Here is a 13,999-nt window from a genome sequence, read left to right as displayed (position 1 = left end):
ACTTCTTGTTTGCGAAACTAAAGAAATACCATACACGACAGCTACGTCACACCAGTTAGAAGTTTCGCGCCCGTACTCGACGCCTTGCATGCGTAAATAAGCAGATTAAGTTTGAAGCTAGGAGCGATTATATGTGACCACTAACTTCTTAGAAGGGTTCTACTGAATGGGGTAGGCTTAGAATACAACTGTGCCTAATTTTCGTATGCAGGCACGGAGTACAAATGTGTAAAGGAAAGTTTTATTACTGATTTAGTTATTAAGCGCGGTAACTATTCTTTCATTTTGGGTTTGCCTAGTCGCAAACCCTGGGTGCTCAACCGGCTTTCACGTGTGTTTTGGTTTTAAAAATTCGAAATTCTAGAACAAAGCACCAGGCACAAAGCTGCTTCGTCATCTTACCGTCCTGCCACATTTCTTCAATTAGCCAAAAGTGTGTGCAGTTTTGCTGTTCAAGCACGTCAACATAGAAAGCACGAATGGGCCAGCACACTTGCTGTGCCCTATTCGTGGCGTTATTCACAAAATTAGCTGAGGTAAGTCACATTGTTCAACTTCTCGTCATAGCCCGGCCAAGCGGCGTTACCAGACCGGATACAAAACGGACAGCAACGCAAAAGCGGCGTGATATCTAGTGGTGTGGTTAGACTTTGGCCTGTAGGCTAATTATCCGAGTTGGACACCTAGCGTACAATCAAATTGCGAAAAGAACACGCGCACAAAAAGGAGAGAAAAACATAGTTCACTGGACGTATAGCTTCTACTAAACGCTTCATTCGTTTTACGCGTGGTTTTAAATGAAAAATACGAAAACGGCTTTACAAGGGTTATCACCTTTATGGCAGAAAATTTGAATACAGGGAAGTGCAAAACACACAAAGTTTAAAAAGTACGAAAAAAAAACATAATATGATTCATACGTTTGCCTCCGCATCGCATCCAAGTGATCCATTTCTTTTTTTTTTACAGCAGTATGGAGGGTACGCTGAATCATTTTTCATTTCCAGGCCTCGTCTTTTAAGCTGCTTGTATAATCTCTGTCGTCTTATTGTCCACGTTCTTTTCTATCAAAGTGCAGTTTTCATTTGGGGTTCCCACTCAGGAAAAGAACATATTTCCAGTAATATATCGACTTCGCGATAAGAAAAATTGTGTTCATACTCTTCCCAGTTCAAAAATGTTTCTGTTCAGAATTGTTGTGTTTGGAACAGACAAGACGTATAGAAGCCACACGTTAGGTAACCGCACCAGAACAAACACTCCCCAGCGTCACTTTAAAATCCTCTTCAATGTAGCAAAGACATTTTCTTGAACACCCTTCACGCAGCTTCTGCCTATGCTAAATTTAATTTACCTTCAGCCAGTGATCAAGTGGATTTAGGAAACAGGGACCGCATGCTATAAGCTGTTCATGTCCCACTGTCCGTTTCTCGTCCACTTGGTCCTCTCTCATTGGTGGCTCAGATATACCCACGGCTTCCTTGCGTCTGAAGTGACATGCCCATTGTGTGGTTGGCGACCCAACCATCATATCGCAGTCAATGGAAGTCAATGATCTGGTCCGGTCGCCTGTTGTTGACAAGGCGCTACGATGCACCTCACTATAGTGTCTGCATAATGCAGTCAATGCCAGCCAAGGGGGAGGACCGGTAGTCAACCACTCAATGGCTGGGTCGCTTCCAACATACGCAAGGAAGCCGCGGGTATATATGAGTGACCAATAACAAAGGACCAATTGGACGCGAATTAGACAACGGAAAATAAACAGCAAATAAAATACGGGCCCATATGGCGTAGATATCTTCAAGCATGGCTGCCATCTTGAATTCTTCAGTTTCTTATAAAACTGACTAGTCGCACCGCTTCATATGCCATGATGCCCTAACGTCAGCACTCTTCTAGTACCTACAGTCCCTGCTGTTCTATATATGAAAAGCGTAATTCATACAGAAGTGAGAGAGATAGACTTATTCTGAACTCTTGTCGCGTAGTTCTGAATGCGACCACGCCATGGCGCTGCCAGTCCGCGAGTTCTACGAGGGGCCCTCACTCACGGTTCCCTCGTCGCTATTTTCGTTGCAGCTCAAGCTCCGGCCCAGCGGGAAACTCAACGTCCAGGTTCGACGCTTCCGCGAGGGAGAAGGTACGACGAAAAGGCTGCCGCACAAACTCGTTAAACGAGCCGCCAGCATGCTGCGGTAACGAGAGGGCAGACGCTGCAGCTACACGCAAATATTTGCGTTGTGCCCTCGCAAGTCGTTAGCGGGTGTAGCAGTGTGTTTCCTGGCTGTCTATACTGGCTTCCTTCCAAGTTATCCGAAGGAACTGTGGCAAAATTTCCTCCTCGGTAAACATCATTCACCCGAACGGAGAATGCCGGGCCGTGCATGGTTGTAACATCTTGCATACCTGATAATAATTTGCTCGTTTATAAATTAATCATTGACTAGCAAATAGAGATTCCAGAAACCGTACGTGCCTCGGTTCCTGCCCGCGTCACATCATGTAACGCAGATCCCCGTAGCTGCTGTCAGTGAGCTGCTCCTATGCGCATAATAACATTTTCAAACGGGCCCCTGAGCATTGAATGCATGCTCTAGTCAGGTATGAAGCAAATATATCGAAATAGAATGCAATTGAAAGAAATTCTGCCCATTCTTTTTCTTCTGGGCTTTTGTTCGAGAGCTATGCCAGGCTTCCATCAGGAAAAAGAGACGTTTAAAACAAGAATGAAATTTCATTTTTGGGGAATTGGCAAGCCGTTTTAGATGTTAACTGATAACGAAGTACTTTACAGTCTCCTAAGCGTGTCAACGCACACACTGAATAAAATTTCTTATTGCTATGGCTACCACAGCTGTGCGTCAAGCTTCGGTTTAAAACAAACAAAATTTCCACCTATACAGCCTTTCCGTTTGATGCGCAGAACGTTTGAGCTGGAATAACGGCGGTACCGGTTTGCCCTTGGGGTTTTGTTTGGGGCGTAGTCGAATATATTGAATGGTCAATAGCTTTATGCGGTTCGCCGCATATTTAGTACCACGTCTTCCTTGTGCATTTCCCCTTTCCCGTACTCAGTCAGAACCCGCAAACCTGGCAGGATCTTTATGGGAACTAAAACGAAATGAATCATTGAACGCGTACAGATATCCTTCTAACACTTGAGCTTTTCTCACTGTTGCATTCCCAGTAAGCAGGCGTAGGCTTGACGAGACGGCTTTATTCACAGTGCTGCATACTGGCAGCTCGAAAGAAAACTCCCCCCGAGTACAGCACATGACACGCATATACTCAGCAGCCCGGCACATGCGCAGAACATACAGATATATCTTATCACACAGCGGTACACGCACGTGTCGCGCCCCAGATACCGACACAACACCTCCTCCCCTACTAGATCAAAAACGGTCATAGCCCCAACGCTCAGGAGGTCGCCTTTCCCGATTGCTCCTTCTTAATGAAATGGGTTCATTTTCAGATGGCAACCGGCCCAGTGGACTGGGTGCCACCTGAGGCTGCGCTGAAGGCATCGGAGGAGAGGCGACCTCTGATGCGTGTGGCAGGCATATTTCATTTGCAGTTGTTTTTTCATCATCAAGAACGGAATGTCGCAAATGATCAGCATGCACAAAACGCACTTTGTTTCCAATGACAACCAAATACGTAGTGGGAGACTTTACACGCACAATTTTGCCAGGACGCCAGTTCACCGAATCACCACGCACAGAGCGCACTAGCACCCGGTCACCAGTCGCAAAGAATCGCGGCTTCGCTCTTCGCTTATCTGCAGCCTGTTTCACCCTTTCGCTTTTCTCTGTCATTGCACTGGACAGTTTTGGTCTCAACAAGGAAAATCTGGTTCGTAACTGTCTTCTTAAAAACAATTCAGCCGGTGTCCTTCCGGTGAAGGTGTGCGGCGTTGTTCGATAACAAAATAGGAAGTTGTCTATTCTCTGCTGCAAGGTTCTTGTAGTTCCCTTTTCTCTGTCCTCCAGCAACTGCTTGAACAGTGCTGTCTTGGTAGTCTGTACAGCCCGTTCCGCCGACCCATTCGACTGTGGGTGGTACGGAGGGGTGCAAGTGTGCTTTACTGCATTTGCTTTCAGGAAGTTTTCAAACTCAGCGGCACGGAATTGCGGCCCATTATCAGTTACAACTTCAGCAGGTAGACCATGAGCAGCAAACATGGATCTTACAACTTCAACGGTTTTAGCTGCCGTCGTCGTTGTACACACCTTCACTTCCAACCACTTGCTATAGGCATCAACTGCTAAAAGGAACATTTTTCCTTCCTTCTCCGCAAAATCGAGATGAACCCTTTCCCAAGGGTGCTCGCACACTTTCCAGGGAGCCAAAGGCGCTGATTGTGCTGCAGGTTGAACACTTTGACAAATGTGGCAAGTTCGCACCGTTCGTTCTAATGCTTCGTCGATACCTGGCCACCACACCATTGACCTTGCGACCATTTTCATCTTCGTGATTCCAAGGTGCTGCTCGTGCAGCAAGTTTAGTACAACACTGCGCAAACACTCCGGAATGATTACTCTGTTTGTCCAAATAATGCAGCCCGCTTCAATAGAAAGTTCGAAACGTCGAGCCCAGAAAGGCTGCAGTTCCTGAGAAACAGATTTTGGCCAACCATGCCATATCATGTCGCGAACCGCAGTTAGCAGCGTATTGCGCGTTGTTTCGCGTTCAATGTCTTTTGCCGTCAAAGGAAGCTCGTCAAGTGTAAAAAAATAAAAAATGTCTTCAGTGTGCTCTGACGTTTCTGGCAAAGGAAGTCTAGATAAGGCATCGGCATGGGCAATTTCCGTACCGGGCTTGTGCGCTATCTTATAGCTGTAGTTTGCGAGGAACACAAACCAACGGTGCACCCTAGCAGTTGCCACAGCACTGCTTTTTCTTTTCGGGTCGAAGAGTACGGTTAGTGGTTGGTGGTCTGTCAACACCTTAAATGTTCTACCATAAAGGTAGTTATGAAACCGTTTCACACCAAAAACAATGCTCAAAGCTTCTTTTTCAATTTGGCCATATTTGCGCTCTGCAGGTGACAGTGACCGGGATGCAAATGCAATTGGTTTATCTTTCCCGTCCACGACGTGCGACAGTACAGCACCAAGACCATATTCGGATGCGTCACATGTTAGTTGTATTTCTTTTTTGACATCGTACAACTCCAGAACATGCTCGTTAGTCAGCATCTCTTTAGAAGTCTTAAAGGCAGTATCACATTGACGCGACCAGTGCCATGCAGTTTCTTTGCGCAACAAGTTATGCAGGGGTTCGAGAACTGTAGCCAGATTAGGCAAAAATTTTGAATAAAAATTGATCAAGCCCAAAAAAGCCTTTAGCTGGGTCACGTTTCCAGGTTTTGGTGCGTTCTTTATGGCTGCTACTTTATCAGCTGTGGGATGTAATCCATCTCTGTCGATTTCATGGCCCAGATATCGTATTCGTTGCTGGAACAGCTTACATTTCGCAGTGTTGACCCTTATGCCATGTTCTCTTAGGCGTATGAGCACCTGCTCCAATCGGTCATGACACTGCTTTTGATCTTTTCCCGGGATGACAATGTCATCTAAGTAGCAGGCTGTGCCAGTCAGCCCGTGTAGGACTGTGTCCATAACGGCTTGAAACACTCCTGGCGCGCAGGCTACGCCGTATGGCAAGCGTCGGAACCGGTAAAGGCCGAGGTGTGTATTGACGGTGAGCAGTTCTTGCGCTCGCTCGTCTAATTCCAGCTGCAAGTACGCCTTCGACAAATCTAAAACTGAAAAAACGGACCCGCCTTGTAACATTGTAAAAATGTCCTCTGGTAGAGGGAGCGGGTACTGGTCAACCTCAATTGCAGTATTTACCGTGACTCGGTAATCACCGCACAGCCGAAGCTCCTCACCATTTTTCTTTGGAACAATCACCAGTGGTGTCGCCCAAGCACTGTGGCGCACCTTATATATGACTCCAGCTTTTTCCAAATTAGCCAATTCCTGCTCAACCCGTTCTCGCAGCGCATACGGCACTGATCGCGCCTTACCAAATACAGGGGACGCATTTTCCTTAACTACAATGCTCGTCTTGAACCCTTTTATCGAACCGTAGCCAGGCTCGAACACTTCGCGGTATTTCTCGGTCAAGGTCATCAAGGGCATTTCTTTCGTCAGTGGCTGCACATGCATCACTCCATTCCACCGAATTTTGATTTTACTCAGCCAGTTCCTGCCAAACAACGTAGGCATTCTGGCGCCTTTCATCTCTTTAACAATTACTAGAGGCAAGTGAAAACACTGATCGTAGTACTTCACTACAACATCAATTATCCCCTTGATATCAATAGGCGTGCCATTGTACGTAACCAGTTCGACGTCTGCTGGCCTGAGCTCGGTGTTTGGAAAGTGCTTCGCGCACTCTGCCTCCGACATTACGGAAACCGCTGCTCCTGTGTCCAACTCCATGGGTACGTTTTCCCCATTTAACTGCACACTGACTACAATGGCAGGACTGGCCGCACGGTTGTCGGTGTGGCAAAGGGTCAGAAGTTCACTGTCCGACGATTCCTGCTCTATAGTTGATGCACAACTCTAGTTTTGCACATTTTAGCAACATGGCCTTTCTTTTGACATTTGAAACAAACACTGTTCAAGAACGGACAACTTACAGGTGCGTGCCGCCCACCGCATCGATGACATTTCGATTTAGTCCTTTGAGTCATATCCTTTCTTTTTGGTTGGTCGGAGGCGTGACAGCTGTACGCCGTCGACGACTTGCTCTGCCAGAGGACATCACTGCCGCTTGACGCGTGCTCCCCACTGGTTTCCGACATCATTGCCACTGTGTCTCTCGCTGCCATTTCCATGGCCGTAGCGACGCTGCAAACACGGTCCCAGGTGAGCTCGGTGTCGGTCATGGCCAACAGCCGGCAACGTATCGCCTCCGAGTGTAGACCAGCAATCAGGCGGTCCCGAAGGGCTTGTTCCAGGAAGCTGCCGAAGTCGCATGAGGCTGCCGCTTGCTTGAGCTTCACCACAAATTCCGCGACACATTCTTGAGGTCCTTGCTTCCTTCGATTAAAATCATATCTTTCGCTCACCACAGACCGCTTCGGAGTGTAGTGCTTCTGCAGAGCCGACACGACTTCCTTGTAAGTTGAGTTGCTGGGCGTCTTTGGAAGAAGCAGGCTTCGGAGCGTCACATACGCTTTTTCTCCTATGGCGCTGAGGAACAGATGCAGTTTCTTCTCCTCGGCCACTCCATTCCCTGTGAAGTACAACTCGAAGCGCTCGATGAAGACGTCCAAGTTGCCGCTGTCAGGATCAAACTCCGGTAGCTTGCCCACTGCGAATGCCATTCTCAGTTCGGGTTGGGTCCCACCCTCGTCGCCAATTTGTTGCATTCCCAGTAAGCAGGCGTAGGCTTGACGAAACGGCTTTATTCACAGTGCTGCATACTGGCAGCTCGAAAGAAAACTCCCCCCGAGTACAGCACATGACACGCATATATACATATACTCAGCAGCCCGGCACATGCGCAGAACATACAGATATATCTTATCACACAGCGGTACACGCACGTGTCGCGCCCCAGATACCGACACAACACTCACGGGGTAAACTTATGATTTTTTTCGCATGCCGCTAATTCGATTGGTGCAGTGCAATGTGCAATACTTGTTTGATTGTTTGTTTTTCTGTTTGTTTGTTTGTTTGTTTGTTTGTTTGTTTGTTTGTTTGTTTGTTTGTTTGTTTGTTTGTTTGTTTCGAATACTGTTAAGCCTTTGCGGCCTGTTACAAAGTGGGAAAAGAGGCGCTTAAGGTACCATTAGACGAAACAGACTTCTAGCCTCTTCTGAAATATTTCAGCTGAGTGACACCGTGTAAACACATTCCCATCAAGTCTGTTCCGTTGAACAATGGTTCGAATGAGGCATAGAAATTTTATTTTCAGGCCTTGGTGTGTAAGGCTGAATGATTTGTATATAATGCATAATTTGTCTGGAAAATGTAAGATTTAGCGTCACGACTGTGCATTTTTCACATTCGTAATAACTCAATATCATTCGAGCTCCCGTTTTCGAACAAAACCTGCGTCCGTCCACCCACGTGATGCAAAAGCAGGTGGCTTACCTGCCACAATGATTGGCTGAGAGAGGTCATGTGACCTTGTGACGTCTTCACAAACTGCCCACCGTGGCCGGTAACAATCTTCTCACCGAGTTGTAAGCAACCTTCCCCCCTTGGCTAGTAACAATTAAAATAATTTAATTATATTCAAAGACCTTGGCCTAAAAGAAAGCACTAAAATATAGGATGAATAATTCCACAAGCCCGTCCGCTGGTGGAAACGTTTACCATAGCTGCAACATGGTACAAGGAACAAGAAGAGATGCAAGGACAAGAGCTTGTCCTTCCGTCCCTTCTTGTGCCTTGTACCCTGTCGCAGCGCTGGTAAATGTTTCGAACATGAACCAACTAAATCAAATTTCCGTGTTTCCGATGGTGCTTGTCGGAGCCTTGCCGCGCTGGTTTGGACATGGGAGTCCGGGGACTCCTTACAGCGGGCACTGAAGACCTTTAAACACTTTTTCGCAAAGGCGTAAACAGAGGTATCGAACCGATGCGACAAAACCCGGCCGGCCTAGTCGACCGCCTAAAGTTACCTTCCGGGCCACCTTGTCCCAAATACAAAGTCAGACGAGCCTTGCGCCAGCCCTGTGGTAGGGTGGCTTCCTTTCCCAGTCGAAAGTGACCCCTCCGCACCCTCCTTCCGCCAGTGGCGCTGATAGTGGGGGGGGGGGGGGGGGGGGGGGGGGTAGAGTTACTGCATATGCTACCAAAGGTAGGGGGTTGTCGCGCGGCCGCTGCTCATGCAGGGAGGAAGGCGCGCACACCGCGTTTGGTTGCGTGATTTCTGCGCCGTGCTGTCACCTTAGGATGCCGCCGATGATGAAAAAATGTGTGTGTGGTGGCGCTTTGTCCCACGATTCAATTGTGAGCTAGCAGCGAGTTACTTAGAGTTATTCGCCTTAGAAGAAACGCTTCCTTTCTGGAGCAGACGACACGCAGTTGGAGGAGAATTCTGATAACTGCTGGAATCAGACTTTTTTGTTTCTTCACTGCAGTATAGCATTTGTAACGCTTTCATCTAAAGGGAACTTGACCGCTCCTCAAGCGCTATTTGTGGGCTGGTATGAAAAGTTGCATGTGCAGACGCCCAGACGCTTTTCTAGAGTGCGCTCACAGGGCGCGCTCCGCTTTGCGTTTTTCGACTTTTGTCGCTGCCTGCATGGTTCGACACAGCTTTCTGAGAAACGCGTAGTGAACCTCGAGTGGCGCAAATATGAGTGCACGATCAGGTTTTATTTCGACTCCTACGTCGCTCGTACAGACGCCAGCGTACACCCCTGCGCGGTGTCAAAGTGCTGCAAACAAGTGTAGACGCCTGTACAACACCTGGCAAGACACATGAGGCATCTGCGGTTTATCAGTATCTTGTGGGCTTAGCATACTGCTGCGTTCACAAAGTCTGTGTGGTGTTTTAGTGCTGATGCGGATTTGCTTTAAAAGAGAAAAAAAAAAGCGGATTTATGTGCGTGCACATCCCGTTCAGTGGTCTCCCTCACGCTAATCGTGCTGCATTCTCAAAGGTCGCTCCTATGTAGACGAAATGGAGCTACGATATATTGAACAATGGTGCGCGAAACGTTTCGGTTGAACCCCCTTCGCAAAGATAGCCAAAGTTTCCCTTGAGGACCGCAATGTGCCGTGAAGCATACAAAAACTAAGAAAAGCAAGACGAGGCTCAACGTAGGTGACAGGCAACAGAAAGAGCCCTGACTTGGAGGGTGGTATGTTTCAGCCTGTCGCCCGGCAGAAAGAGCGAAGAGACGGGGTTGACATAGGTTGGGAGCAAGTGAACCACCACAAAGCTGGACAAAAGAAACGAACAAATGGGTAAAAAGCGAGCTTGGGCAGTAATAGCCCGGAGAGAGGGAAGAATAGGAATAGGGTAGTTTGGAGCCAACTTCGGAGACCGCTTTTCAGACCTCATAAAATCTAGCCGCCCTGCTTCAGGAACAAAGCTCCCCACGTTCGGCTTGTCCGACCACGTTACCGTGAAAAAAGGGAGTGAGGGAGAACAACCCACTGCCCTCGAAAGAAAATAACAAAACCAGCAAACCCATCGCCTCCTCTGATCCTCCCCGCTCCACGCTTTTTAGAAAAAAAAAAAGGGAGGGGGAAGGAGGGATGGGAAAGAGAGTGCGAGGTACCTGTTGCATTGTTGTGCAGCCCCCACGAATGACTCACCCAAGGCGTATGTGAACGAGCAGGACAGTGACACGCTGAAACATGTCCCCTGCTGCTCCCTCAAGCCCGCCATCTCAGGCGAAAGAGAAGCGCTACTTGCGCGGGAGGGATCTGTAATGGTATCATACTGTATTCCTGAGGGTAGGTTCAGCGTGGTTTTTTTTTGTTTGTTTGTTTTTTCAGTGTTGGTCCCATGTGTGGCTACGAAGGCGCCAGTGAATTAGGTGTATTCAAAACCCCCTATTCTAATTAGGTGGTCAGCGCGTGCAGGCCTCACTTGCAATCCTAACACTGCTTGTCACGCACAATCCACTTGCTTGCATTGCGTTATCCTGATGACACTGCTTATTCTCGGCACTGCAGCCACTCCCTTGGAAGAGGAGCCCAAGGCTGCCGGCGGCATCACCCGCCGCCGTGGCGCCATCAAGCACCAGAAGGTCTTCGAGGTCAAGGGTCACAAGTTCATCGAGAAGTTCTTCCGCCAACCCACCTTCTGCGCCTTCTGCAAGGAGTTCCTCTGGTGAGCTTTACCGTTTTTGTTGCGGCCACACTTCGGGGCATTATCGCTGAGAGGCTGATTGATAACTGCGGAAAATACCGAAGAAAAAACGTTTGAAGCTTCGTGACCACATCGTGAAGGCATGTTATATTGTCGGCAACTTACCAGGCTATCATACCTCCTTCTCGCTCCCCTTCTTCTCTCCCCTGCACTGTCCTCTCCCTGACCTTTTCCTCACGCTAGCCACAGTTCACGATGGCTAATGCAGCGGCTAGCCACATCTTTTTACTCCTGTTTTTATTTTATTAAATAAAGCACTAACAGTACTAATTACCTGGTTTTCATGCGGAATCTCATTATTCCGACAGGCCATGCGCTGTGTTTCTGGTCGTCGCGTGAAGCTCATTCCTCAATGTCATGATGTGTTCCAGATCTGTGAACTTGATTTTTTAATGCTAAAACAATACGTGGTTCGTGGTTTCGTGTCCGTAGAAAGTGGACGCAGAACATATCCGCAGCCCTTGCGTCGCTCGAGGAACAGTTAGCAGTGAAGGAATGACTGTATGAGTTAGAGGATGATCAAATGTCGCTGCGCGTCAAATTTGGTATGTGGAGTAATTAATTAATTAGAGGCGAAAAGTTTGTTAGTGGTCGAAGTAGTCCTGGACGTCGATATAGAGGGTTGACGTCAAAACAGCCGTGGACGTCAAAATCGTGGGAAAATACGCAACCAAGTCGGATGAAGGTTTGAAATAGATTAATTAATCACACAAAAAAGCTTTTGCTGATGTGGAGTAATAAGAGAGGTACATTAGAGCCAAGTAATACAATGGCGTTAAATGCGGTGGCGGCGGACCAACGTGGTTGTCTTGGTAAGTCGTGATGTCATCCCGTCACGTTGAAATGGGGTCACCGTGACGTCAGAGGAGAGGGTGGCGGCACGATGAGGTGAGCAGAACCTTCTAGAAAGTTCGTGCGCGTCACATCCGCTTCGGGCGCTTCCGGCTTGCGTCAGTCGCTGTCTCGGCGCCGTCGACTGCGCGCGTCCTTGTGTATCAGTCGAATGGTGCGGTATGTCGTTAGGTTAGGTTAGGTTAGGTTAGGTTAGGTTAGGTTAGGTTAGGTTAGGTTAGGTTAGGTTAGGTTAGGTTAGGTTAGGTTAGGTTAGGTTAGGTGGGAGGCAACTAAGCGTAGAAGAGGCGTCAATGCTTTCGCATTCTCCCAATGCGGGTCCTCGCAGTGATCTCTAGAGTTTTTACAATAATGTTGTGAACTTTTTCGCCCGCTACGAGAACCAGCGTGGGCTGTGCGTCGAACACGGTAAAATAAGTAGAGCTAAAAGTAGCATTTTCGAGTTTCCCACTCAGATCATCCCGAGTTTTGCACTATAAGTGACAAATGAAGACAAGCTTTTATTGAAATATTAGTGCCGGAAGAAAAAGTTTTCATTCGGAATATTCGAGCGGGTGAACACTTCTGCACAGCACACTTTAAAACACCGTCCGTTCGCTGTAGATTGTTAGAGAATAAAGACGCGTCATTTTCCGCCATATACCACAACAAAAGCAGCGTTGAAAAGCAGGACATTAGTTTATCCTATATTTATTTTTCATTGCGTACATGTATTATGACTTCCTCAAGTGCTTCTTTCTTCTCTGATCAAAGTTACTGTGGCAGCGCTACGAACTTTTTTGTTGTTTGGTTGTGAATAGGTTTGGTTTGTTGGGGTTTAACGTCCCAAAGCGACTCAGGCTATGAGGGACGCCGTAGTGAAGGGCTCCGGAAATTTCGACCACCTGGGGCTATAGACACCTAACTTTATTGCGTGTTTCCTTCGTTCAAGTGAATGTTTGACATTAGAATGCATGGATTACCGCGTGGTATTTGCATACGACCACTAAATAATTTATAATTGAATTTCTTTCGTGCGATTTCGGTTCCGGTTTCATCAACCAAATAATCACTGTGACGTGTAGTGGGGTGTTTAGGTCACGTGATGCCCTAGAAAAACTTTAATATCATCGTTGATACGTAACTTTAGTTCAATATAACACTTACACCAGCCTCGTTCAAGACCTTGAATGACGTAAAACGACCTATCAGCAGTTATACAGCAGATTTTTCATTCCTGACGTGACCTAAATATCAGTAACACGTCAAAGTCATTGTTCGGCAGTTGAAACCGAAACAACGTTACGAAATTCAATTATACTTTATTTAACGGTCGCAGACGAATACCGCGGTGTGCTCCATGTATGCCAGTGCCTAGCGCATAGCTTAAAAAAAAACACGCAAGCAAAAATTTGGTGTCTATAGTCCTTTAACATGCACTGACCTCGCACAGTACACGGGCCTCTAGAATTTCGCCTCCATGGAAATTAGACCATCGCGGATGGGATCGAACCCGAGTCTTTCGGGTCAGCAGCGAACGCCATAACCACTGAGCCACCATGGCGGCTTTGGATCTGCATAACTCTCCACAATAAATTAAACGGTCGTCAGAACGGTCGTCAGTCACCAGCCGGCAGTCACCAGTCGGTCAGTCACCACAGAAACGGTCGTCAGTCACCGTTCCGTATGCGGGATATTGAAAATGTACGTTTCGGTCATCGATGACTCCTTTCAAGAAATGGAACACTCGTCACAACAGAATTAGCAAACTGCGCGAAGTTTTTATAAGAGCGGCATTAGCATAAAACCGGTGCTACGACGTGTGCAAGAAAAGAGCGAGAGAATTAGACCATAAATCGAAATACATATATATATAGAATCCCAGAAGCTCTCTCCAGTCTGTAAAATTTAAGTACCCAGAAAAGCCAATTTTGCTTCTGCTGAAAAGGTCGTACAAAATTTGAGTGACACAGGTGTTGCAAAACATGTTGGAGGACCAATGCGCCAACTACAAGAAGTACACAGAGATCATCAACGAGAAAACAGTTTAGCACCATCGGTGCATCCGAAGGGTAGGAACAGGTAGAGCATAACCCTAGTTGTGCTGTTTACAGCGATCTTATGTAAAACAGCTGTGCCCTTCGGTCCCAGAAGGTTTTGGTTCACAGGCTATTTCAAGTTAACTTATCATGCGAACCTCACGCTTGGAACATCGCACAATTGCTTTTCGTGAAGTGATGCAGGAAAATATGATCGCTGTTTTTTAGGCTATTTTAGGGCGTAATGTGGATGTCTGGACCATGGC

At 47.3% G+C, this 13,999-nt stretch overlaps 2 protein-coding genes across 3 annotated transcripts in view; one reads left to right on the top strand and one right to left on the bottom strand.

Moving 5' to 3' along the window:
• Positions 1-13,999, top strand: part of LOC149336904 (putative protein kinase C delta type homolog) — a 439,118-nt gene that overhangs the window by 208,717 nt on the left and 216,402 nt on the right. For both annotated transcript variants that reach the window (XM_089553211.1, XM_089553210.1), the window contains 2 exons: positions 2,083-2,143; positions 10,668-10,824. In XM_089553211.1, the coding sequence (XP_089409337.1) occupies positions 2,083-2,143; positions 10,668-10,824 (218 nt within the window). The remainder of the gene's footprint in view (positions 1-2,082; positions 2,144-10,667; positions 10,825-13,999) is intronic.
• On the bottom strand, positions 5,009-7,348 carry LOC149336909 (uncharacterized). The gene is made up of 2 exons (XM_089553630.1): positions 6,659-7,348; positions 5,009-5,044 (listed from the first exon to the last, which is right to left on the bottom strand). Exons 1-2 carry the CDS (start codon positions 7,346-7,348, stop codon positions 5,009-5,011), a joined length of 726 nt encoding a protein of 241 aa, XP_089409756.1.

The sequence above is a fragment of the Amblyomma mixtum genome, chromosome 7 (assembly GCF_055824585.1).
Source record: "Amblyomma mixtum isolate Tamu chromosome 7, ASM5582458v1, whole genome shotgun sequence".
NCBI lineage: Eukaryota > Metazoa > Arthropoda > Arachnida > Ixodida > Ixodidae > Amblyomma > Amblyomma mixtum.
The sequence above is the reverse complement of the archived record's forward strand: the minus strand, read 5'-3'. Positions and strand labels throughout refer to the sequence as shown.